At 42.3% G+C, this 27,600-nt stretch overlaps 1 protein-coding gene across 1 annotated transcript in view; it reads right to left on the bottom strand.

The window, feature by feature from the left end:
* The window catches only part of Snx4 (sorting nexin 4), a 54,724-nt gene that overhangs the window by 24,732 nt on the left and 2,392 nt on the right, over nucleotides 1-27,600 (bottom strand). Inside the window, exons 2-6 of the mRNA XM_021651539.2 lie at nucleotides 13,766-13,887; nucleotides 13,109-13,244; nucleotides 11,859-12,008; nucleotides 10,731-10,778; nucleotides 4,851-4,906 (exon numbers count right to left, since the gene is read on the bottom strand). Of these exons, the coding sequence (XP_021507214.1) occupies nucleotides 4,851-4,906; nucleotides 10,731-10,778; nucleotides 11,859-12,008; nucleotides 13,109-13,244; nucleotides 13,766-13,887 (512 nt within the window). The remainder of the gene's footprint in view (nucleotides 1-4,850; nucleotides 4,907-10,730; nucleotides 10,779-11,858; nucleotides 12,009-13,108; nucleotides 13,245-13,765; nucleotides 13,888-27,600) is intronic.

Below are 27,600 nucleotides of genomic sequence, written 5' to 3'. Positions count from 1 at the left end.
TCATCTGAAAGCTCAAAGGCACAGACACAGCTGGAGTCAGCGTTTGTCTACTTCACAGCGCTCTTGTATTTTCTTGTGATTTTAATCTTCTCTGTCTACTCACACTGAAAGTATTAAGTCATACACAAATTCTCTTATACTGTTTTTTAAAAGCCAGGCACAGTAGTGCATACCTTTAGTCCCAGTACTCAGCAAACAGAGAACAGGTAGATTCAAGCACAGCCTGGTCTACACAGTGTGTTCTAGGGGAGCTGGATAAATATTAAGACCCTGTGTCCCTCCCCCCAAAAAAGATTTATTCATTTTTTTGTGTGAGAGTTTTGCCTGCATGTATGTGTATATGTACCATGTGTGTGGCTGGTGCTCACAGAGGTCAGGAAAGAGCGCAGGGTCCCCTGGAGCTGGAGTTACAGAGAGTTGTGAGCTACCATGTGGGTGCTGGGTACTGAACCCAAGTCCTCTGCAGGGAGTAACAACTGCTCTTCCACACTGAGCCATCTCTCCAGGCCACACTTACACCTTTTCAATTTGTACAACCAACCACCACCTAAAATCAACCCCTAAAGAAAAAGAGCCCAGTGTACTGTGAAGACTGTTACCATACGAGACCACAAATGTCAGCACCCAATCCTCCATTTTCAGCTTCTGCAGTTCCTGTTCCTACTGCCCTGCCTATTTGGGAGCTCTTACTATAGTACCCTGAGCCTGGTTGCTTTTTTTTTTTTTCCTGTTTATTACTACTCTGTGTTTGAGTTGATGTGAGCATGGTGAGCTGTGGCATGTATGTGGAGGCCTATGAATTTCTAGATTCTCCTGACTCCACATCCCATCTCACCATAAAAGTGCTGGGATTACAGATGTGCACCATCACATCTGGCTTTTTCATATGGGTTCTACGGAACAAAGTAAGTTGTCAGGCCTGTGTGACATGCACTTTCACACTGCCAGCTCCGATATGAGCCTCTTAAAGGGAACTCGAACTCTATACTAATTTCTACCCATACGTCCTGCTCCAATCTCAGCACAGGAAAGAGATTGAAGTAGATAATCTGGAAACTTAAGGGACCTAAACAAATCATAATTGAATATTTGTGTGGTTTTCCTTTAAAAGAAAAACTATTATTTTATATATGATTTAACAGAAGTCAACGTTTCTTTTTTTTTCAGGCAAGAAAAACTAGTAACTAAAACCACAGTAAATGAAACTTTCTGGCAAGGTTATGATGGGCACAAGATTAGAACTGTTTGTTTATATAAAAACAAACAAACTAGGAGATTTAAAAATAACTAGCTAAAAAACATGTGACTTATATAATATAGCTGATTTATCCTCTAGATTCTGTTTTAATGGATTTAGTTTATTTGCAACACAACATAAAGGAAATGAGTGGCTAGAAATCAGCCTTAGGTGCATTTATCTTATTTTATAAAGATTTATTTATTTATTATTTATACAGTATTCTGCCTGCCTGTGAGCCAGCAGGCCAGAAGAGGGCACCAGATCTCATCATAGATGCTTATGAGCCAGCATGTGGTTGCTGGAAATTGAACTCAGGACCTTTGGAAGAGCAGCCAGTGCTCTTAACCTCTGAGTCATCTTTCCAGCCCTTATTTTATTTTTTTTTAAAGACATTTATTATGTATACAGTGTTTTGCCTGCATGTATGTCGACCCACCAGAAGAGGGCACAATATCTCATTATAGATGGTTGTGAGCCACCATGTGGGTGCTGGGAACTGAACTCAGGGCCTCTGGAAGAGCAGCTCAGAGCAACCTCTGAGCCATCTCTCCAGCCCCTTTAGGTGCATTTATACAGTCAGTGAAAGACAGAAGACCTCAGGTCTCCCTTCTCACTGCTTTTAACAGTTAGGTCTGGAGAAAGTAAGCTTGCATAAAGCAAGTACTAGAAGCAACATTTTGGTCATCTCTCTGAAACAATTATTCTGATTTTTAGAACTTTAGGAAAATAGAGTATAACTTTTTTGTGATATATATACTACTTTAATAATGGTGTGATTGTTTATTATTATTATTATCATCATCAGACCTAGTAGAGAGAATTTACATACTAAGTATCTGTTCAAACAGAATTTAAGACAAATAAGTATCTTTGCAACTACACAGATTTTATACTGATAATATTACTGGCCATATACCATCTAAAAGTCTAAAAAAAAATTTTTTTTTTGATTGACAAAACCTTTTTCAGTACATTGATAAACATTTGATAAAAAAATTAATTAACAAAACATTAACATTAAAGTATCAATAAAAATAAGAGAGCCTCTAACAAATATACATCCACCAATGTCACAAACTTAGCTTGTTTCTTTTAGAGTAACTTAGAATTTTAGTTCTAATTTACAAAACACTATTATCAACCATGCGTGTCATTATAACACTTATAAAACCCTGAATGGGACCTGAATGAAAGAAATCAATTTGAAAGGCTACCTATTATTTGGTATGATAATCCTGAAAAGGAAAAACTATGGAAACAGCAAAAATAGAAAGTTACCAGGATAAGAGCCTACCACAGAGGGCCTCTGAAAGGCTCGACCCAGCAGGGTATTAAAGCAGAGGCTGAGACTCATAGCCAAACTTTAGGCAGAGTGCAGGGAATCTTATGAAAGAAGAGGGAGATAGTAAGACCTGGAGAGGACAGGAGCTCCACAAAGAGACCAACAGAACCAAAAAATCTGGACACAGAGGTCTTTTCTGAGACTTGATACTTGAACCAAGGACCATGATGGAGATAACCTAGAACCCCTGCACAGATGTAGCCCATGGCAGCTCAGTCTCCAAGTGGGTTCCCTAGTAAGAGGAACAGGGGCTGTCTCTCACATGAGTTCAGTGGCTGCCTCTTTGATCACCTCCCCCTGATGGCTGTGTGTGTGTGTGTGTGTGTGTCGGTGTGTGTGGAATCAGCCTTACCAGGTCATAGAGGAAGACAATGCACACAGTCCTGATGAGACCTGATAGGCTAGGGTCAGATGGAAGGGGAAGAGGACCTCCCTATCAGTGGACTGGGGGAGGGGCATGGGAGGAGAAGAGGGAGGGAGGGCACAATTGAGAGGGAATGGGGGAGGGGGCTACAGCTGGGGTACAAAGTGAATAAACTGTAATAAATTTAACAATAAATTAAAAAATTTTTAAATTATTTAAAAAAAGTTACTCGCGCTGGAGGGAGGAGAGGATATTAGGACATCTATTAGTTACATCTCTTCTGCGTGGCCCCGAGCTGTGCACAGTGAGCTAGAACATCCTCAATAAGCTCTGTCCATGCAGCGCTCTGTTGTGAGAGGTGAAGAATGAGGATCTGGGGAGCAAATGGGGACATTCTACACCTGGTGCTCAGTGTTGCTGAAAAGCTAAATTTTCTCTAAAAAATAATGCAATAAACAAACAACAACAAAACAAAACATGCTGGGTGTAGTGACACACTAGTAACTCCAGCACTCAGAAGGCATAGTTAGGATGGCCAGGAGTTTGAGAGCTGTCAAAGCCATACGGGATCCTGCTCAAAACATCAAAATAGAGATAAGTATGGTTGCTGACCCAGCACTCACACACGTAATTAAAAATAAAAAGGGAAAGCAGGGTGTGGTGGAGAACCTTTAATCCCAGAACTCAAGGAGGTAAAGGCAGAGCTCAAGGCCTGCCTGTCCTACAAAGCCAGTTCAGGACAGCCAAGGTTGCACAGAGAAACCCTTTCTTGAAAAGCCAAAAAATATAATAGTGATAGAAAAAACAGAAACAAAAATTCAATGGTTATCATCACCACTTCCTAACTACCAAAACCTTAAAAATATTCTTTTTTTTTGTTTGTTTTGTTTTGTTTTCAAAATCTACATTAAAAATCAAGAAGGGCTACTGAGTTAGCTTAGTAACAGAGGGCTCGCCTAGCATACAAGAGGCCCTGGGTCCCATCCTCACCACAAAACAAGCAAAACAGAGGCATTACTGTTAATAATGTCTTAGTTTGCTAGTTATAGTCAGATATGACATGTTATCAAAATATGCAAACTTGGGCTTCATCTGGTAAGAACTTAACCTACAGAGAAATTAGTGCTGAAGGCCTCACTAGAGAAATCTAGCCCACCTCCTAAACCTTGTCCTTGAAAACAAAATAACAGTATCTGCCTAAGGACCGACAGCCATCTCTAGACAGGATGCTTCCTGTAAAGGAGCATGCAACGTAGAGCCTGGCCCATCCACCATGCAGAGTGAGCAAACCGTAAACCTCTCTAGACAGGATGCTTCCTGTAAAGGAGCATGCAACGAAGAGCCTGGCCCATCCACCATGCAGAGTGAGCAAACTTAAACCTCTAGTATCTGTCTACCCCAGGAGTCAGGTCAGCAAATGCCTGCATCCAGTGCAGCAGCTCCCAAGAGCACTAGATTGATGGTCATGAAGTCAAAGACTTGTGCAAACACAGCACCTCAGGACCCTTACCTTATGCATTTACCCTCAGTTGTTTGGCATCCAAACTAGACTGTTATTATATATAATACATAATTCTTAAAAACTATGTACGTTTGATAAGCAGTCATACAAGAAAAACTACAGGAAAATCAGTTTTCTCATTTTTCTGTTATTTTCAACAGTTAATGAATCTTTCTAGGAGAAAATGCAATAGTCTAATATTCTGAAACTTCAGACACAACCTTAAATTCAAAATACCAAAATTTAAAATCAGTTTTAGACTTTAAAAAGATTTAACTGAGTATGAATTATTGTTTAAAATATTTAGCAAATTAAGTGCATACATTCAGAAATGAAAAATTAAATAGATTGATAGGCACCATTCAAAACAACATTGCAAACTGTTATTAAAGCAAAGCCTTACTTGTCTGGGTTTTTCACTCTGAATGTTGCATTAAGCGCTTTTAACCTGGAGTCTGCCTGGAAAAAATAATTTGTTGACTTAATACAATTACATTTCAGGGTATAAAATTCAAACAGTTTTACTTTTCCTTTAGAATTAATAAAGTGCTCAAATATGGTTTTCTTTTTATCACTTGTTGAAAGCACATTAAACATACTGAACAAGAGTAGCTTAGTAGTTGTTTTTGAGACCACTACACACACGTTATAAATCAGAATGAATACACAGCCTTCAGTGATTCCGAAGCACCACAACCGCAACATCAGTGTACCAGTAATGACACCAGCTCTACATACAGTGGGTCACAGAAGGCTTACTTTTCTCTAAGCCTTCAAGAAAAGCAATGATCGGCTGTGAGCCTGCTGCATTATGAAGATCCTGTGTGCTCTGAGAGTAGTCCCCACGTGGAATCCAAACCAATGGGCCTTCATTTTTCTCATTATCCTAATCAACATCTTAAAAAAGCTATGAAAATACCTACATTAAAGTAATGCTATGCTAAATGAGGAGGCTAGATGGCACATATTGCTATAGAGCTAGTTCAAAGTGTTGAAGACATCCCTTTCTTTTTCCTTTGTTTTGGCTTTCCAGGCAGGGTCTCACGCAGCCCAAGCTGGCCTTAACTTTTCACCCTCTTTTTTTTTTTTTTTAAAGATGTACTTATTTATTTTAAGTATAAGAGTGCTCTGTCTGCATGTACGCCTGCATGCCAGAAGGGATCAGATCAGATTATTATTGGTGTGGTGCTGGGCACTGAACTCAGGTCCTCTGGAAGAGAAGCCGACGCTCTCAGCTGCCGAGCCCTCTCTCCAGCTCCAGCTCCCCAGCCTCTTGGCTCTAGCCTCCGAGCAGGAGTATAGGTGGGAGGCAGTGTGCCTGGCTTATGAGATAGCACATCTTCTCAACTTTACTTAGTTCTAGATAACTTTTCTCTAAGAAGAGAAGGAGAGGTAAATACTGAATAACAATTTCATTCCATGAGATATATACTTAATCCTCAATTTTTACTTAAAACTGGTGGTGCATGCCTTTAGTCCCAGCCCTTGGAAGGCAGAAGCAGGTGGACCTCTCTGAGTTTGAAGTCAACCTGGTCTAGATAATGAGTTCTAGGACAGCCAAGGCTACACAGTAAAACCCTGTCTCCAAAAACAAAACAAAACCAACAACAAAAAAAGAAAGAAAACTAAATAACTTTTTGTCTAAGGCACAGGAATTAGTGCTCATCAAAAAAAAAAAAAAAAAAAAAAGTAGTTCAACTATACATCAATTTCAAAATATAATTTTGCTTTAAAAAAACAACAACAACAAAAACAAAAAACTCCATCCTCACCAGGCATGGTGGTATACACCTTTAATCCCAACACTAGGGAGGCTGAGGCAGGTATATCTCTTTAGTTCTAGGCCAGTCTGCTCTACAGAGGGAGGCAGTCCAGGACAGCAAGGGCTACACAGAGAAACCCTGTCTGGGAAGGTACGGGGGGGGGGGAAGGAATAAAAATACACAAAAAACCCTCTATCCTCATGAAGACTTCACAATATTCCGATTAACAACCCACAATTACAAATGCTCTCAATTAAAATAAAGCAAACTAAAACCACCAAGCCCTACCTGATTATGATTATCTAAGAGAAAGGAAAAGAAACAAGAAGACAAATGTGCTCCCCCCCAGAGTCCTCTGCCCCAGAGCCCAGCTCCGCACAGCTAAGGATACTGAAGAAGCTTACAGACTTACTCCTTTTATTTTACCTGTCCGAGTGTTTTGCCTGTGTGTGCGTATGTGTGTCACATGCATGCCTGCTGCTGAAGCCAGAAGACTGGAGTTACGGTTGGGTCATGAGCAGCCATTGTGGAGCTGAGAAAAGAACCCATGTCCTCTACAAAGTGGCAAATGCTCTTAATTGCTAAGCCGGCTCTTCCACCTCTCACACCTCACTTTAAAATAATTAAGTTTGCTTACTCATGTGTGACAGTGTTTTGCCTACGTGTTTGTCTGCCGTGCCTGTGGAGGCCAGAGAAGGCAGTAATTCTCCTGGGACTGGTTGCGGACAGGCGGTTTGTGAGCTACCCTTGGGCACTGAGACCTGAGCTTGAATCACCTGTGAGGACAGCCAGCGCTTACCACTGCGCTGCGTCTCCCATCCCTTCAAATCTCACATTTGTTTGGGGTTTGTTTGTTTGTTTTGAGATAGAGTCTCTCTGTGTAGCCTAGGCTATCCTCAAAACTCAGAGATCCACTTGCCTCTGCCTCTTTTGGGAGTGCTGGGATCAAAGGTGTGTGCTGCCATGCCCAGCTTCAACTCTCACTTTCTAATCCTACCAAACATGCCTTACTAAACATGCCTGTGAGGTCAGTCCCATTACCACCTGCTCATTTTAAGATCACACATAAAAGATGCTTAAAGGTGTGACCAAAGCAGAGACTCCTCCAAAGGCAACTCTCTGAAGAGCTTTCTGGGCCACTGCAAACCTGACCCGTTACCTTTCACCCACTCAGACTCTCCCTACCGAAGACCCAAAGAGGCCCCTATGATAGCACCCTGTATCTTCCCTCTTTAAAACAGAATTATCTGAAACCATGCTGTATGTGTTTCTTAATTATCCATTTTGGTTTCACAAAGAAGCACAATTTGAATACACACTGACTCTGGAGCTGCGCCAAGGAAGTTTTGACTCTATCTTGGACTATCTTTAGTCCCTTTAATAGCCATTTATTACTAGCTGGGGTAACGGACCTAACTTTTGACTATCAGGTAAAGACCTTGGAATGAATATAAATATATATATTTTTTTTAATGATTTATTTATTTCTATTTTTAGGTGCAATGGTATTTTGCCTTCATGTACGTCTGTGTCAGATCCTCTGAAGTTACAGACAGGTGTGACTTGTGGGTGCTGGGAGTTGAACCTGGGTACTCTGGAAGAGCAGCTAGTGCTCTTAACCCCTGAGCCACCTCTCCAGGGCCCCGGGAATATATTCTTAACAGACCACTAGCTTCCACCATCTCGAAGGCTAAGAACGTCATTAAAAAGCACCTTAAACCCGACAGCAGAGCTCCCTTTCCTGGCTGCTCTGTAACCTGCCCACCTGCTGTCCCCACCGAAGTATTTTGCAAAGGCAGTAATGTATGGCTAACTTTCGTTCTGACTATGAAACTCATGCACCCTCCACAGCCCGGCATTCCAGGCAACCCAATTCTGTGTTCCCAGGCCCTATTTACTCACATTTGGTTTAGAATACTTTTTTATTCCCTTTTGGGAAACTTGTTTTTTGTGTTGCTAACCACTATGCCTGACTGACACTCATCTTAAAGTAATTGCAGAAAAATTAACCCTGCTATCTCTAAAAATGATCAGTCTATTCCTTTTATGCTACTTATTACTATTCAAATTATTATTATTTTTTTAAACGATTTGTCATCTCTCTTTTTTTGTTTGTTTCTTGAGACAGGGTTTCTCTGTGTAGCCTTGGCTGACCTGGACTCACTTTGTAGACCAGGCTGGCCTTGAACTCATAGAGATCTGCCTGCCTCTGCCTTCCTGAGTGCTGGGATTACAGGCACACGCCACCATGCCTAACTTGATTTACCATCCTTAAAACTACACTGCACACTCCTTTAGAACATGCCGTGGCCTGCACAGCACTTAGAGCAGTGAGTACCTCACATACCTGATCTAGGCACCCAGAATGTAGACTCTCAGAGACCATCAGAGGGCCCAAACCTTGTCTCTGCCATTCCTTGCTCCAAGCAAGAGAAAAAGTTCCAGATTCTTCTGAATCAGCCTCTGTTCATTTAAGACTAGGGAACACAAAACAGTGGGTACTCTCATATAGTTAATTGAATGCCTGCACTGCCCTAAGGACAAGCCTCTGTTTTCCTTCCACTGAACTACGTACCACGAGTATTTCTATAAATACTCCATACATCAAGTGGGGCCTGAGAAAAACACTTTATTTCTAAAAGTATAGTAGTAAGCCATGTTACATCCATTTAAATATTGCAAAACTCAAGTGTTATATGATCATAGCTTCTAGTGATCAGATGAACTGTAATTGCTAGATATACGAACTTCATATAAGTTAAATGTGACCCTAGATGTATGTATGTGCATATATACCTATGTATATACCTTTGTATGTACACAGCATCGTATATCAATGCCTGTATGTATGCATTGTGAGGTTGTTGAAAAAGATCCCATTTCCTTCAAGGAAGAAAGACTTAAAACAAGAAGTATTCATAACAAAACAAAAATTAAGACTCAAGTTTTTAACCATAAGGCTACGTAAATACACAAGTATTTTAAAAGCCATCTGGCCATTTGATTTAAAGGACCCCAGAAACAGCACATTCTATAATAACAGACAAAATCAGGTGCTTTCTCAACATCACCAAACTTGGAACAAAAGTTAAGTGTAAGGACAGATAGATAAGTCAAGTGACTACTAGTTAAATCAGTGATTAAATATCATAAGATATTTAATATAGAATTTAATATAGACATTTAATATAGAATTTAGATATATTAAATATAGGTATTTAATATAGAATTAATAATTTTAGTCTTATGTTTATTCACCTGTAATTTATCTTACAATATTTCTCAGAAAACTTTCAAAATATGAATCTTTTTAAAAGTTTCAAAATATTTCTAATCCATCCCTAAACTAAAATTACAACATTTCCTGTAAGCACCACCAAGTGCTGAATTAATAATCAAGAAACTGGTATCTACCAATAAAATAATCAAATAATAAGAATCAGTTCATGACTGAATCGAACATCCGATTGCACTTCCTGTTCATTCTGTGCTGAATGTCAAATTCCTATATGCCAATGCATATAGAACGCTCTAAGAGCTATTTATTTATTGTTTTTTGTTTGTTTGTTTGTTTTTGAGACCAAGATTCAGGTAGCCCAGGCTATCTTCAAACTTGCTGCACAACTCAGGATGACCTTCAACTTCTGATCCTCCTGCCTCTACCTCCAGAGGGATTTCAGTGTGTCCCACCAAGCCTAGCATGAGGTGTTTTTAAATTACTGAACATGGTTTGTTTTTCTTGCCTGCATATACTATACATCATTTACCAGGGTCTCACCATGTAGCCCTGACTGTCTTGGAATTCACTATGTGATTCCAGGCTGGCCTCAAACTCAGAGATCCTCCTGCCTCTTCGTCCCATGCTGGGACTAAAGACGTGTGCCAGTATGCCTGGCTATCATTGACTATCTTATATTAAATACAAGCTCAGCATCTCTTATCTGAAATGTGTGGGCCTTTACAATGTCTTCAGACTTAGCCAGTTGAGTATCCCTTTATGTAAAATCTGAAACACAAAATACTCCTAAGCCTAAAACACCGATGCTAATGACTGTGAGTCTGCATCCCTAACAGAGGCCATTTCACAATGACTCCTTCATTACAAGCTGGGTATCAGATCTCATGCTCTAGAAACAACAAAAGTCTCGTCCTTTAGCCTTCCAATGTTGGAAAAGCCAAGCATGGGTTTCCTACATCTCATCTCAGAGAGTAAGCAAATGTGGAAAGTGGTCAGGAAATGTAGACTCACTAGTATAGTGTAGGAAAAATCTACAGGCTGAATTTAAATTGTTGGTTTAAAATATTTTCTGGTAGAATTAGGAAACTGCCCAAGCAGCACTAAAATTACTCAAATCAAATGTGAACTGGGGTTTCTTGGCAAAGCCTGCCAATGATATCAGATGCAAAGCTGATTCCTACCATTTGCTCAGTCAGTAAGAGCCACATTTCCATTAAGTACATGCTACCATGCTAGGAGCTGCAAAGAAACACGGAGAGTTAATTCATATAAACATCCTTACCTTTAGCTGAAATCCAGTCTCATTCACAGTCTCTTTCCAGTTACCTTCCTAAAAATTAAAGTCATTTTAGATACCATTACTGCAAAGCCAAACAAGCAATAATAATGTTCCACATGAAAAAATAACAGTATCTACCATTCTGTTCTTAAAAGTGATATGAGAGAGGTTAAAAAAACATTCTCTTCACTTCAAAATTAAAATACAATGCAGTCTCCAAAAGGCTGAAAAAACATATATCCAAGATAACCTAGCTGCCTAACACTGAAGATTAGGCAGCTCTAACATTTAGGCAGTTCTAACAGATTTAAGGGCTTAGTATCCTTAAGTATAATCTAAGCTATGATGGGGCTGGAAAGATAGTTGAGTAGTTAAGAGTATGTACTCTCTTGCAGAAGACCAAGTTTAGTTTCCAACACCCATTCTGTGGCTCACAACCACATGTCACTCCATTTCCTGGGGATCCGAGTCTGCGTGTGACCTCCACAGGCTCCTGCGCCCATGCTGTACAGATGTATGCACTTAGGCACACTCCTATGCATAAAGTTCATAATTTTTCACAAGCTCAGATACAGGGCTGGTAAGATGGCTCAGTATTTAGGTAAAGCATTTGCCATGTAAACCTGGCAACTTAAGTTCAACTTCCAGAACCCAATGTAAAGGTGGAAGGAGAGACCAGCTCTTTAAAACTGTCCTCTGACCTCCACATGTGTGCTGTGAAACGTGTGCCCCTTCCCTAGATCACACTCGAGAGAACACACACACATTAATAATATATACATTAAAAAAAAATCTGGCTGGGTAGTGGTGGCATAGGCCTTTAAACCCAGCACTCTGGAGGCATAGGCAGGATAGCCTTGTCTACAGAGCTAGCTCCAGAATAGCCAGGGCTGTTACACAGAGAAACCCTGCCGATAGATAGATAGATAGATAGATAGATAGATAGACAGACAGACAGATGAAAAATTTAGCTAATGGCAGAATCCCATAGCCCAAAATTCAAACTAAACCAAACACAAAAACTACCCATTAAAAGCTGATTCAAAAGAGCCTCAAGAATCAGTGTTCTATAATTTTTTTAAAGCCTAACTCTAATGAATGTTTTTAAATGACTAACTAAAAGAAAAATACCTGTGTTAAAAACAAATAGAAGATTTTGTCTCTACAAAGGACAGGATGTGAAGCGACCCTCAAGAGAAAGTTTTCTAAGCCTATCCGTCGTCTCTCCACGAAGTCTGGATCCATGTTGTCCGCAGAGAGTTTATGCCACACGAACTCTGCCTGGGTAAACAAAGCAAGCATTAGGACAGGCTCAACCACAGCTAAGTATAGCTCTTACTCTGTCTTAGCTAGGATTTACTACTGCTGTGAACAAGCGCCATGAGCAAAGCAACTTGGAGAGCAAAGAGTTTGTCTTGCACTTCTAAATCACTCTTCATCATCAGAGGAAGTCAGAACAGGAAATCAAGCATGAGGGAAACCTGGAGTCAGGAGCTGATGCAGAGGCCATGGAGGGGTGCTGCTTACTGGCTTGCTCCTCATGGCTTGCTCAGCCTGCTTTCTTATAGAACCAGGACCAGCAGCTCAGGGATGGCACCACCCACATCTCAATCCCACAATCACTAATTAAAATGTCCCACAGGCTTACAGCTTGATCTTACAGAAACATTTTTCAATTGAGGTTCCCTCCTGAGACTACCCTAGCTTGTGTCAAATGGATATAAAACTAGGCGGCACATCCTCATGAAAGAAACTTCTCTTTACCACAGAAGGAGAAAACCACAATGGATTAAAATGCAGAGAACAAGTGGCCCTGTGGTGCCTAAGGCCCAGGGACATCTAAAAGAACCAGAGAAACAGGGAAGGTTCTGTGAGACTGCACCTCCTGGGAATGACAGGGAAGCCTCACCTATGACCCTAACTGCCCAAACAAGATCAGAACAAGGACAACACTAATACAGGTTAGCACAGAAAGCGAAATCTTATGGAGACTCAACCCTAGATAAAGAACTGTGGGCAACTGAGGAATGCTAAAAATGGGAGAAACAGTCTTTCCCATGGAAGAGCCTAATTGTTATCCAGTACCAAACGGTCAGTCTTGAAATCATACACACACAGACTGAGCATGCTGTATCTACATATTTAGGAGCACACACATGCATGCACGCGTGCGCGCGCACACACACACACACACACACACGGGAGGCAGAGGCAGATCTCTGTGAGTTCGAGGCCAGCCTGGTCAACTGATCGAGTTCCAGGACAGCCAGGGCTACACAGAGACCCTGTCTCAGAAAAACAAACAAAAGAAAGAAAGCAAGCAAACAAATAAGTGACCGGGCTCCCGAGAGGCACTTGTCAACTCCACTGCTCCGCCTTACCCGCTTCTCGGGAAGAGGCGGCACAACAGCGTGCGGGTAGCACACCAGAAGGTAGTTCCTCAACAGCTCGAACTCGCTGTACCGCCTCCACAGCGAGTCTGTGAGGACGCTCTGCCCATCAGCGTGCTCCACTGACCTGAAAAGCAAGCAGAGCAGTCTACTCTTAAGACCTCCTTCAAAACCAGCCACACAGCAACAAACTTTTCTTACTTAATCTTGCAACCCAGGGAACCTCATGTTCCATCTACATAAAGACCCAACTACAGTTGGGAGAAAATCAGAGTAAAGGTAAGTATTTTAAGGCTATTTTAAGGGACTAAAGATTTCTGCTGCCATCAAGAATGCAGGGGTTTTGTTGTTGTTTTCAAGGCGGGTGTCTTGCTATCTGGTTCTGACTGGCCCGGAACTTCCTGTCTAGACCAGGCTGGCATGGAATTCAGAGATCCATCTGCTTCAGCCTCGTAAGTGCAAAGATAAAAAGAATTCCTACCATGGCCAGCTGAAGAAGCATTTGAAACATTATTAAGACCTTTTTATTTCTCAATTAGTCACTTGACAGTAACTTATTCAACTTCACTCTATCGAGCTGCTAGTCCACAGGCAACAGCTCCCAGAAAACCCTTTCCTCCTGAAGTGAAGCCCGTCCTAGCAACCCACCGTGTCTCAATGAGGTAAGCAGTGTACGTTTCTTGCATGTTCACAGCGTTTCTTCCAGTTCTCTTCTCTGCTTCTGAAACACTGATTTCTATTTTCTTCAACCAAAAATTATTTCCCGTCATCTGGACAAAAACAAATGGAACAATAAATGACCTTTACAATAGCACTTACAGATGAGGATAATGCGGGGTGAATATGATCGAAGGATACTATATTCATGCACAACAATATAACAAGTCCATTATTTTATGCGAATAATATATGGTAGTGAAAACAGTATTTGAAAGCCCATAGCCTGCTGGATGTAGTGGCACAACCTTTAATCCCAGCACTCAGGGAGGCAGAGGCAGGCAGGCAGATCACTGTGAGTTCAAGGCCAGCCTGGTCTACAATGTGAGTCCAGGACAGTCAAAAAAAAAGAAAAAAAGAAAAGTTAAGAAAAGTCACAGCCACACTAATAAAACCCAGTACTGGTAAATATTTCAAGACGGTTTGTGGACTGGGACAACAGCTCAATGGGTAAAGTGCTTGCCATCAAGCACAGGCATCAAGCCTTGAGTGTGGATCCCCAGGCCTCATGAAAAGCGGACGAGGCAGCACACATCTGTAACTCCAGTGCTCCTTCTATGACCCAACAGGAAGCAGTGACAGGGGAAATCCACCAGCTCATGGGCCAACTAGCCTGGCCTATGCAATAGAGAACCATCTCAGACCAAGTAGGAGAGATGGCCACCTCCACACACATGCACCACACAAACAGAAATATTTTTTGATTTGTTATGGGTTATTAAATGACAACAGCAAGAGGCAACCTCTCGTTATCAACATACTGTAGTACATCACCTTCTTGAGGGATATTTTAATAGGTACCAGACATTTAATCATTACAATTCTGACATTTCCTGTAAGCAACCAAGAATGTCCAAGAAAAAGCCTTTGGGGCTGGAGAGATGGCTCAGTGGTTAAGAGCACTGTCTACTCTTCTAGAAGTTCTGAGTTCAATTGCCAACAACCACATGGTGGCTCACAACCATCTCTACTGGGATCTGATTCCCTCTTCTGTCATGCAAGTGACCTACAGATATAAGTAAAATAAATAATTCTTTAAAACAAAATTCTTGAGATGGGGTGCAGCTAAGTGGTAGAACCCTGCCTACCATGGGTGAGGCTCCGAGTTCAAGTCTCATCACAATAAAAGTAAAATCTTTAGGCTATATTACAAACAGGATTCTGGGAAGACTATCTGGTGGATTATCAAGTGCCAAATATCTGCTAACCCATCTAGATAATAAATGTGCAGATTCTGTCTACAAGAATATTTGCAGGGGTTGGAAATTTAGCTCATCGGTGGAACCCTTGTCTAGCAAGCACAAGGCTCTGGGTTCCACCCTGTCTTAGGGTTACTACTGCTGTGCTGTCAAAATGCATGTTGAGGAAGAACAGGTTTATTTTGCTTACACTTCCACATCACAGTTCATCAAAGACAATCAGGACAGGAACTCAAACAGGGAAGAAACATGGAAGCAGGAGCTGATGAAGAGGCCATAGAGAAGTACTGGCTTGCTCCCCATGGCTTGCTCGGTCTGCTTTCTCATGGAACTCAGGACCACAGCTCAGGGATGGCACCATCCACAAGGGGCTGGACCCTCCCACATCAATCACTAAGAAAATGCCCTACAGGTTTGCCTACAGCCCAATCCTCTGGTGGTATTTCCTCAATTGAAGTTTCTTTCTTCTGAAATAACTCTAGCTTGCTTCAAATTCAAAACTAGCAGTCACATAACCTCAACTAAAAAAAAAAAAAAAAAAAAAGAAAGAAAAAATAAGTTACAAAACAAACAAAATCTTCACAATGGGTTAGAGTTAGAGAGATGGCTCAGTGGTTAAGAGCATTGTCTGCTCTTCCAAAGGACCCAGGCTCAATTCCCAACATTCACATGGCAGCTTACCAACTCTGGTCTGTAACTCTAGTTCCAAGGGATTCTGACACTCTAATACAATAATCCACATAAAAGAAATTACATATATTACACACTGCCAGGCGGTAATGGTACACACCTTTAATCCCAGCACTCAAGAGGCAAAGGCAGGCAGATCTCTGCATTTAATGTCAGCCTGGTGGACAGAGTGAGTTCTAAGACCGATAGGATTACATGGAGAAACCCTGTCTGGGATAAAAAGAAAAAAGGGGGGGGGGGGGGGAGAAAATGCCCTATAGCCAGACACTATGCAGGCATTTTCTCAATTGAGGCTCCTTCCTCTCTGATGTCTCTAGCTTGTGTCAAGATGGCACAGGACTAGCCCACACAGTTACCTTGGTCATGGTGTATCATCACAGCAATAGAAAAATAACTAAGACAACAAGGAACCATCACAGAACTGAAAATGTTAAAAAAGAAGACAGAGTATCTCAGAATGTTAAAGGCATGCTGGCTCATGTCTCTAAGTACAACACTCTAGCCTGGTACTAGGGAGGCATCTTCTAGGGAGGACTGCCATAATTTCTAGGCCTGCTGGGCTAGAGTGAGACCCTTCTCCAACAAACACTTAAATATAAACTTACCATACGACTGGCAATTACATATCTGTAAGTCTACTCAAGGGAACATTTACCTAAAGTCTTAATAGCTAAAACCAAAAAACAACCACACTGTCCATTAAACAGTGAATAAATAAAATATGAAATTGCCAAAAATCAAGTATTATTCAGTAAGAAAAAGAAATGCATACTACAACAAGGAGTAACCTCAAAATATGCTAATCATGTAATAAAACTCTTCCCCCCCCCCAAATAAGGACCATTAAACAGGCTCAAGGCTTCAAGAAATCTGCTGCCCATGGATTTCCAGAATGCCAATAACCACCACTCACAGTGGAACCCAGAGGTCACAGAAACAATAGACTTATCACCCAAGGTTTGGAAAACAATTTCCCCAAAACATGACTTTACTACCTACTACTCCCCAGTCTGACTCATAACTACAAAAACTTATGCTCAGACCCTGAATGGCATGTTCTCCTGCACCCTTGGTATGGAGATGCCAAGCTCCCAAATCAATAAAAGTCTGCTCTTGTTTGAGGGCAAACTGAAGACATTATCCTTTCATTTTTCTCCGCTGACTTATTCTTACATGGAAGACTCAAGCACAGCAGTTATCCACGCTACTGAGAACGAGGGCAGGAAGGCGAGCAGGGAACTTGGGGGATGACAGTCGTGTTCTAAAACTAGATTGTGAAGAAGGATGTACAACTCTGTAGTTTACTTTAAAAAATTATTGAACTATACATTTACAATGGAGGGATTTTTCAGTATACAAATTACGCCTTTCTTAACGTTTGTGTGTACGTGGGGGTGCACATGCCATATGCATATGTAGCATGTGCAGAGGTCAGAGGGCAACGCGCAGGAATCAATTCTTCTTTCTGTTCTGTTTCCAGGATCAACCTCAGGTATCGGCCACGACTGTAAGAACCTTGACAGCTAAGCCACCTCACTCATGCACGAATTACACCCTGAAAATAATGATTTTAAAAAAAGAAAAAGAAATTTCCAGGAAGCTATACTACCAAGTAAATTACACAGAGTTAAATAAGGAGTAAGACATGTCCCCACAAAATTACACAAAGAAAAAGGGCAGACAGTCGGGGTGGTGGCACACACCTACAATCCCAGGGAGGGGGGCTGAGGAAAATCAACAGTGTAAGGCAAGCTTGGATACCCCAACACACGCACACTCAAACACACAAACTCAAACATCGTAGCCCAAATTTTAAACTATGCATCCAGATAAACATGGAACAGACACAAGAGCCACCTTGCCATTTCTGCTAAAGTGCATCCGATCATCAGTGTGATCACACAGAGAAGACAGACACACACTGAGGAAAATTCTACAAACATTAGGGTTACAAAAGTAAAAGCCAAGTGTTTTTTTCTTTGGTTTTGTTTCAGTTTTTCGAGACAGAAAAACTGTGTTGGCTGTCCTGGACTCTCCTTGTAGACCAGGCTGGCCTTGAACTCACATCGATCCACCTGCCTCTGCACAGCGATCTACCTGCTTCTGCTTCCCCAAGTGCTGGGATTACAGGCATGCCAAGTGATTTTTGCAGACCAGAAGAAACCAGGAGAAAACACTAACTGGGGCCAGCAGCACTGCACTGGACCTCTGTTCTGAAGAGCACTACTGACGCAACTGGCAAAAAGCATGCAGCTGATAACTGCACAGTCTGTGCTCAGCAATGTCACTCCCTGATGGTTCTGGCTGTACTGTGGTCACAGAGGATACTGTCCTTGTCTGGAGAAGACACGAAGCAACAGCATGCTGGCAACCTGATCTCACTGTTTCTAGAGAAAGGCCCTTCACGTTCTGCTTGCTTTATGGTTTGGATATGCAATGTTCCCCAGGCTGTTGTGTTGGATACTCAGTCCCTGCTGGGAGAATAACTCTGGGGGTCTGTTAAGACCCTGTAGGGGGGAATGAGGTCACTGGGGCGTGACTCTGAAGTGGGAATCTGCCCTCTCCAGCTCCTCCTGTCTGTACGGGAGGTGGAGAACTTCCTTCACATGCTCCAGTAGAATGGACAAGCACTTAGGTACACCAGGGAGCCGAGACCAATCCCCAAGTTGTTTCTGTCAGGTATCTGGTCACAATGACACAAGTACAAATTATAAATTTGAGACTTCAAAACACAAAAAGTTTTCTGAGACAAAGTCTCACTCTGATCCAAGCTGGTCATGACGAGGTCCAGGCTGGCTTTGAACTATAGACACCACACTCTAAATCAAAACAATTTTAAATGGTCAAACATAAATTTTGTTTTAGGAAAGAAAGACAATATACAACCTCCAAGTCACTGCAGAAAATAAAACAACATCTCATTCAGTCTGTTAGGACAAGACCCTGAACAGAATCCCAAATTGGAAAGCATAAAGTGTGACAGAATAAAATTAAAAATAAAGGCAGTTGGGTTGGAGAGATGGCTCAGAGGTTGAGAGCACTGGCTGGTCTTCCAAATGGCCCTGAGTTCAATTCCCAGTAACCACATGGTGGCTCACAATAATAAGATCTGGCGCCCTCTTCTGAAGTGCAGGCGTACATGCAGACAGAACACTGTATACATAACAAATAAATAAATCTTTTTTTAAAAAGGTAGTTAAGAAACACAAATACTTCAGACTCTCTGTGTGTGGTGGTTTGGATAAGACTGGACCTCATCTATTTGGTTCCTAGTTGGTGGAACTATTTGGAAAGATTCATTAGCTGGTGGCTTTGTTGGAGGAGGGGGCCTGGGACTGGCTTTGAGGATTCAAGAGCTGATGACACTCCCAGTATCTCTCTCTTTGCCTGGTGCATTTGGTTCAAGATTAGCTCTGAGCTACTGCTCCAGTTCCTCACCTATCTGCCTGCTACTGCCATGCTCCCTGCCATGACAGTCTAACTCTAACTCTACAACTGTGAGCCGCCAAATTAAATGCTTTCTTTTGTAAGCACCTTGGTCATGGTGCTTTGTCACAATTGAAAACTAAGACATTATCGTAAAAAACACATAAAATTATACAAGGCATAAAATGGTAAACATAGACGATTAAAAAAACAAGGCAAATTAGAAGAGATCAGCATATAGCCTCAGGCCCAACAGACATCTGATAGCAGGAAAAAATAAGTCTGTAAGAGAGCTTTGGATCAATAACTACCAACTTCCCAGAAAATTCTACCAGAAATTCCCTGTATAACTTCGAGCAGTGACTTAACATGTCTACCTCAGTTTCCTCACTGCAGAACAGAAACAGAACCTACAATGTTGTGTTCCCCAAACTCAAAAAAGTATAAGCTCTCCTCCCCCAATGTAATGATATTAAAAGTAAGGCCTGGAGGAGCTGGGCGGCAGTGGCACACTCCTGTGATCCTGGTGCTTGGGAGGTAGAGGCAGGTGGATCTCTACGAGTTCAAAGTCAGCCTGGTCTATAGAGTGGGTTCCAGGACAGCCAGGACTACACAGAGAAACCCTCTCTCGAAAATAAAACTAATAAAATAAAGTAAGGCCCAAGGCTGGAGAGATGGCTCATCCATTAGGAATGTCTTCTTGACCAGCGTTTTGTCCCCAACACCTGTGTTGCGTGAGTCCTAACTGCCTTTTAACTCCAACTCCAGGAGCTCTTCTGGCCTTCACTGGCAGACACACACGGGACAATTCACAAAGACACATACATGAAAATAAATGTTTCTAGATTAACTACTTTATATGTATGAACATTTTGCCTTTATGGATGTGTGTGAACCACATACATGCCTGGTGTCTGAGGAGGTCAGATTAGAGGATCTAATCCCCTAGGGTGGAGTTACAGGTAGTACTGAGTCTTTATGTAGGTGCTGGGAACTGAACCCAGGTCCTCTGCAAGAGTAGTAAACGCTCCTAACTGTTGAGCCAACTCTCTAACACCTAAAAACAAAACAAAACAAAACAAAAAACAAACAAACAAAAAACCTGTTTGTTGGTTTTGTTTTCGAGACAGGGTTTCTCTGTGTTGCCCTGGCTCTCCTGAAACACAATCTGTAGCCTTGAACTTGGGGATCCACCTGCCTCTGCCTCCTAAGTGCTGGGATTAAAGGCATGTGTTTTGGTTTTAGACTAGACCCCAGAGAGTTCCTTTCTGCTTCCCATCACATGAGGACCTCTGAAAGGCAGCCTACAAGGATCCTACAAGTAGGCCTCTACCTGGAGCTCAAACTGCCACTGCCTTGATACTGGCCTTCCCAGACTCTAGGACCATGAGGAACACATTTCTGTTGACTAGTAGCAACCAAGGCTGGCATGTGGTTACAGCAACTCACACAGACTAATACTGAGCCTCACAATGATCCTGGAAATATTTAAGGAACTAAGGTATGCAGAGTTTTCCACACTGCCTAACACACTCGGGAAGAAAGCAGGTCAGTGTGGCGGACAGGGAAAGTTGACCGGGGCTTACTCACTGAAGACACAGCCTAGAGCACAGGTAAAGGTGTCCACTGACGGACAGGCGGCACCACTTTCACTTCTTCAAGAACTGGGAACACTACATGAGGGAGTTCCCAGCACATTGTCCGCAAGCCTCGGGTTTGGGAGTGCAAAACATGGGGCCACGTCCACAGACAGGACAGGAAATGTAATCATGTACCTCCAAGATCTGAGCCACGACATCAGCCAGGCAGGACTGCCCAGAACAAGGAAGACCCTGTTGAGTACGATCTGGGAGAGCGTGGTTCTGGAAGCACAGGTTTCTTCATCCCAGATCCGTGCACGCACTTTCTCCCTCCAAGGTCTCTTGGTGGACTGGCAGCAAAGGAGGGAGGAGGAAGTGCCAGCGTAACCAAGACCAGTGCTGTGCAGCCAAGACCAGAGACAACCCATCAAACCAGAGCTGTCTTCATAACAATCTAGGGATTTTGTGACTTGGCTTCATTTGCTTTTTTGTTTGTTTTGTATTTGTTTTTTGTTTTTTTTTTGGGGGGTGACTGTAGTTTAGTATTATACATTAATGTTTCACTTATTCATACATAAAATGGTCTGCAAGGACTTTCCTTATTCATCTGAAGGCCACGCGAGGTTTTATTTTTTCAGAATGGGGGGATGGGGGTTCTGTAGACAACCATAACATAATGTTGAAAAGACAGAAACTATGAGACTAAGGAAGACCAGGTGCCTTACATACCCGGTTTCCTTCTGTTGCTGAAAGTAGGCTAACAGCAGAGCATGAGGTAGACAAGAAATCAGATGGTCACTGACCGTCCTGAGGTGAAAGCGCACAAGAGAAACAAATTACTAAGCAGAACCTGACAACCACTGCCAAATGCTTATTCCTATATACAGGATGTTGCAAAGCCTGCTGCTTGGCTAAATATTTGTGGTAAGATTTTTTTTTTTTTTTTAATTTTTAAGGTCACTAGAGATGACTCAGTAGCTAAGAACACTTGCTGCTCTTCCAGAGGAGCTAAGTTCCATTCCCAGAACCTACGGGCACATGTATCAGGCAGCTCACAGCAACCTGCAACTCCAGCTCCAGGAGGATCTGACACCCCCTCTTCAGGCCTGCATTCATATGAACGTACGTACATACACACACATACATAAAACATATACATACACACATCTTCCTAAAATTTAAAAAAGATCTTTTGTAAAAGTTATTACAGTGAAAGCTGGGCATGGTAGTCAACCTCTAATCCTAGCACTCAGGAGGTAGGGCAGGTGGATCCATGAGTTCAAGGCCAGCCTCATCTAAAGAGTAAGTTCTGGGTTTTGGGGAGAGAACTTAGGTCATCAGGGCTGCAGGGAGCACTTTTACCCCCTGAATCACTTCATGAGCTACTCTAGTTTGCTTGCTTTGATTAAACACTGGCCAAAAACTTAGAGATCAAAGGGCTTGTGTGGCTTCTACTTCCACATCACAGTCCATTGCTGAGGGAGTCAGGGCAGGAATGCAGGACAAGGCCATGGAAGAATACTGCTTACTGGCTTGCTCTCTCTTGGCTTTTTCAGTTTGCTTTTTTATACAACCCTCAGCTAACTGTCCAGGGATGGCACCACCCAGAGTGGGCTAAGCTATCAGTTAGCAAACAAGAAAACGCCTCACAGACTTTCCCACAGGCCAATGTGACTAAGGCAATTCCTCAGTTGAGATTCCCTTTTCCCAAGTGATTCCAGTTCATGTCAGGGTGACAAAAACTAACCAGCATGCCAGCCTAGTTAGTTACTTCCTGACTTCAAAGAACCAGACTGTGGATAATAGGACGAGGAATACAGAACGAAGCACACACATCTCAGCTTTGCAGGAACTCTTTCGTTGTTGCTGCTGCTGCTGCTGTTGTTTGTTCTGCTTTGAAACAAGATCTCTCTGTATAGCCCTGGCTGTCCTGGAACTCACCATGTAGACCAGACTGGCTTTGAACTTACAACGGAAATATGCCTGCCTCTGCCTCCCAGCGCTTAGATTAAAGGCATATGTGATCACCAGCAGCTCCAATTTTGCAGCAAGTCTTTGCTTTTCTCACAAAAAGTGATGTTTACCTGCTCTTTACCCGCCTGCCAACTGAGGTCAATGTGCTAGTCCTATGCACACACATCTCATGTATATGAATTGTATATAGTATGTATGTGTTTGCAGACACATGCATGCATGCATGTAAAATGTACTGAGATATTTTTGCTGTGCTGTTTAAACATAAAGAATTATGGACTAGGCATGGTGGTGAATGGATTTAAAGCCAGAGAGAAAAAGTGGTAGGAGAACCATGAAGCTCAAGGCTAGCCTGGACTACACTGTATAATCTCAAAAACAAACACATAAAAAGAATTGTGTTGCCTGGCCTACAGCAAGAGCTCACTATTATCTATTACCCAACACTTGTAGGTCTAGGTTTATCTGACAAGGAAAAGTAAGGCATGCTTACCACACACACATTTGAAAATGGAAAAAGGGGGGCTGGAGAGATGGCTCAGAGGTTAGGAGCAATGACTGTTCTTCCTAAAGGTCCTGAGTTCAATTCCCAGCAACCACATGGTGGCTCACAGCCATCTGAAATAAGATCTGGTGTAGGTATACATGCAGGCAGAATAATGTATACATAATGAATAAATAAATCTTAAAAAATTTAAAAAAAAAAGAAAATATGGAAAAAGCTAAGTAACCTACCACACCCCAAAGCTCATCAATTGTGCTTTTATTAATTGATGTGTATCCTCACTCGCCTTTCTAGGAAAGATACCTCTGTGACTAAAACAGGTTCCTTGGGGCAATGTCTACACTGAGCAGAAACGGTTGTGTTAGTTAACTTTTGCACTAATGTTAGCAAAGCCCTAAGAAGATCGACTTGCGGAAAGGTTTACTCTGGAAGTTCTAGCCCGTCACTGACTGACTGCACTGGCCAGGCAGTACTGCAGCAGTTGAGCCGTAGTCCAATGCTACCATTTACCTCAGGGCTAGGAAGTGAAAGAGACTGGGAGGGACCTCTCAGTGTAATGAAGATTTTGTTGTTGTTTTAATAAATATAGAAATGTTATGCCAATATGTTTTTGTTTTAATCCCAGATGTGGGAATATGTGGCTGCTTCAGACTGTCCACAGCAGCTGACTATGATTTGCCTCATGCTCTAGCAGGGACGTAATTTTATCAGCTGAGGATAGTTTACATTTGGAATTCTGGGGACTCTGCGGAGGGTATATAATGCCAGAACCCCGAGAAGGACAGGGAGACTGCTGCTCCCCCTGCTCCTGCTGCTGTCTGTTGCTGTTGTTTGTTGCTGTTTGCTGGATTGCTGGTTGCCAGTTGGAGAGATACTGACTAAGATGATCAAATTTGCCCCAAAGGAACTTGAAGCCACTAATCAGCAGGAAGTAGTTGTAACTATTATCAATGCTCCCTTTCCCTTCTGTCTTTCTCTCCTGCCTAGTGTTAGAAGGTTGGAAGGATAGGAGTGGTGTGGGGAGGTAGGAAAAAGAACCCAATAAATAGCCAAAAAGCCCATTTACATCTCACTGAGGTCCCCCAATCCTCTCAAGGGTTCAAAACTACTGATTTGAAGACACACACTACATCCCACTTCTGAACTGAAATCTCCAGTAGTGCCATCCTTAGATCAAGCCTGCAACAACTAGACTCTTGACATTTTTAACCAAAACACTTCAGGGGTCTGGGTTAGAAAATGGTATGTTTGGAAAGACTGAACAGTGAGAGCTATAGCTACTGGCTTCGCTAAGTTTGCGGGAAGAGCACAATGTAAGCTTATTGCTCACTCTCAGATTCTGAGAAATACAAAGGATCAGGGTGCTGGGAGACTTGGTGTTTGGTAAGCCCCTGCTGCCTGGTTCATGAACAGCCCTGTTTCACTGTGTCCTTATCACACAGCAGAAGAGGGCTCTAAAGCCAGCTGAGTACAAGCACCCCTGTCTTGTGCTTCCTATCTGCCAACCTGTGAAGAGCAGCCCCTAGCTCCTGCAGCCCCCTTTTCTGCCCTGCACACAGGGTCTAGCAACCATGGGCTGGACCCTCTAAACTGAGCTAAGACATATCTTTCCTTCTTTAAAAGTCAAACACGAAACAAGAAAGTAGAAAAGTATCTCCAGGATCTCTTTTGTAAAGGAATTAATCCTACTTTGAGATTTTCTAGCTTGATCTAGTCACTTCTCAAAGGCCCTATCATATAATGCTGCTACCTTGGGGATTAGTCTCCAACCTCTGAATTTGGGGAAGACACCCAGCCAACAGCAACACTTAGGAAAAATGAGGTTATAAACAGGGCATGTAATCCCAGCACCTGGGTGGGAAAGGCAGGAGGATCAGGAGTTCAGTGCCACCTCTGGCTGCGTACTGAATTTAAGGTAAGCCTGGGTACAGGTGTAGGGGCTCGGAGGATATAAATATGAGAACCCAGAAAGAGAAGGTGTGGCATGCACTGTTGCTGTGTGGTGAGCAGCAGTTTGAAGGGACCAGAGACAGGCAGTGTGGCAGTTTGGAGCAGCCAGACAGAGAGAAATGTTTCGGGATGGAGAGGTTTGGAGGAGCCTCTGACTGGTGTTTGCTGTCGACAGAGACTGGTATAGAGCCCTAGAAGAACCCCCCTAAAGAGCTGGAAGAAATAAAGGACCCTCTCTCCCCACTAACCTTCTCTCTCCTACATAGAGTTGGGAGGATGCAAGAGCCTAAACACCCCAAATAAAGTAAAAATTTAAAAACAAGTGCTACAATTTTGGCTCAGAGCTTTGGAGGTTTCAGACTAGTGAGCTGGCTCTTGGTTTGGGCCTTAAGCAAGAGGGTGTATATATTGGTTGAGGGGTGAGTGTACTCATATCATAATATGAGTTGGGGGTAAGAGAAAGGATGGAAGAGTAGTGTGGAAGTTGGAGGGAAATGTCCCCCACAGGCTCATGTATTTGAACACTTGGTCCCCAGCTGGAGGCATGGTTGGGGGGCCTTTTAGAGGAAGTCCATCACTTGGGTGGGCTTTGAAAGGGTTTATGGCCTTGTTCTACTTCCTGTTCTCTCTTTTGCTTCCTTCCTATCTGTGAAAGTTCGATCAGCCTGCTTCCTGCTCCTGCTCATATGCCATCACTTCCTGCCATAATATACTCTCTGGAACTGTAAGCCAAAGTACACTCTTCCTTAAGTTCTTTTGGTCATGGTGTTCCATCATTGCAATAGAAGAATAACTAAAACAGGGTCAATTCTGCCTTCAAGGGCATAACTGCCTTAACTTCCTTTAGCCCTCTTCCAGCTTCCACCTCCTCCACACAGTGCCATACATGCATGAACAAACTCCTAACACATGTCCACTTGGGAGACATGCAAAGTCCAAGCTACAGTAAAATTTCTCTTCATTTTTACATTATCTTTATCTACAGAGCTACTGAGATCTGCTGTCCGACAGGGTATGTTCTAATGGTGCATTAGAATGTCAAAGTACCAGTTGAGTAAACTCTCTTGGTTCTATCAGCACGCCCAAGCCTACGGCACTTTCCCTTAAAACAACTACTTATGAATTCCTCTAGCAATGATGCTCAGTGAACATAACACCCTGTGCCAGTCTCTTAACTCACAGGAAGCTTTCAACCTGGAAAAGGAGTGCCCTTACTTCTATTCTCTCCAGCTTCCCTTCCCTTCTGCTAGGACTTTTCTTAGACTGGATTCCTCCCGTTTCTTCCCTTTTCTAAAATACTGTTATTTCTGTTTTGGTTTTTTTAATTTTATTCACCTTTATCTTATCTGCATTGGTGTTTTGCCTGCATGCAAGTCTATGTGAGGCATCAGATCTTGGAGCTGTGAGTTGCCATGTGGGTGCTAAGATTTGAACCTGGGTCCTCTGAAAGAGCAGTCCGTGCCCTTAACGGCTGAGCCATCTCTCCAGCCCCTTTGGGTTGTTTTTTGTTTGTTTGTTTTGTTTTGAGACAGGGTCTCTATATGTAGCCCTGGCTGTCCGGGAACTCACTATGTAGTCCAAGCTGATCTCAATCTCACAGAGATCCTCCTGCTTCTGCCTCCTGAAGTGCTGGGATTAAAGGTGTGTCACTATGTTCCCAGCCTCTAAATTATTTTAAATAAAACTGACTACAGTGGTTTTGGTTTTTGTTTTGTTTTTAATGAATGTTCTCTTCCTCACAGGTAAGAATACAGATGGTAGTGGAGAACTCCCCCTTTCAATGGACTAGGGGAAGGGGATAAGGAGAAGAGGGAGGAAGGGAGGGACTGGGAGAGTTTACAGAGGGGGTTTCAACCAGGATATATAGTGAATAAATGGTGAAGAAAAAAAATTAAAAAATAAAAAATAATACAAAAGGAAATGATGGTAAGATTTCTAATTAAACAATGAAAAAGAACTGGAGAATCAAAGAAGGAAAAACAACACACAGACATGCACACATAAACACATGCACCTGTAGATACATGAACATGTACACACAAATTAACATAAATGTTTAGATTCTATACTGTAGTTCATACTAATTAAATCATCTAAGTATGGTCAAAGGAACAACATTTTATCATCGTGATCAAAATCAAAGTCCTTATGTGCAGACAAAAGACACAAGACACAGTTCTGCATTTGCCCAGCATGTGTGAAGCTCTGGGCTGCATCCCAGAGCCAAAACCAGGGTGAGCATGGGGGCATAACCACAAGTTTGGGAAACATTTTAAACCCTGAAAATATTTACTTTTCATGGGGATACATCTGGCACCACTGACGGGAGTGTAAACTGAACAACCACTTTGGAAATAATCTAGAACGAACTGCTTTGGCTGAACATGCTACTACCCTATAATCCTGAAATGCCACTGCCAAATTTAGACTAGAATCTTGGAC

The sequence above is a fragment of the Meriones unguiculatus genome, chromosome 17 (genome assembly GCF_030254825.1).
Source record: "Meriones unguiculatus strain TT.TT164.6M chromosome 17, Bangor_MerUng_6.1, whole genome shotgun sequence".
In the NCBI taxonomy this organism is placed as follows: Eukaryota; Metazoa; Chordata; class Mammalia; order Rodentia; family Muridae; genus Meriones; species Meriones unguiculatus.
The sequence above is the reverse complement of the archived record's forward strand: the minus strand, read 5'-3'. Positions and strand labels throughout refer to the sequence as shown.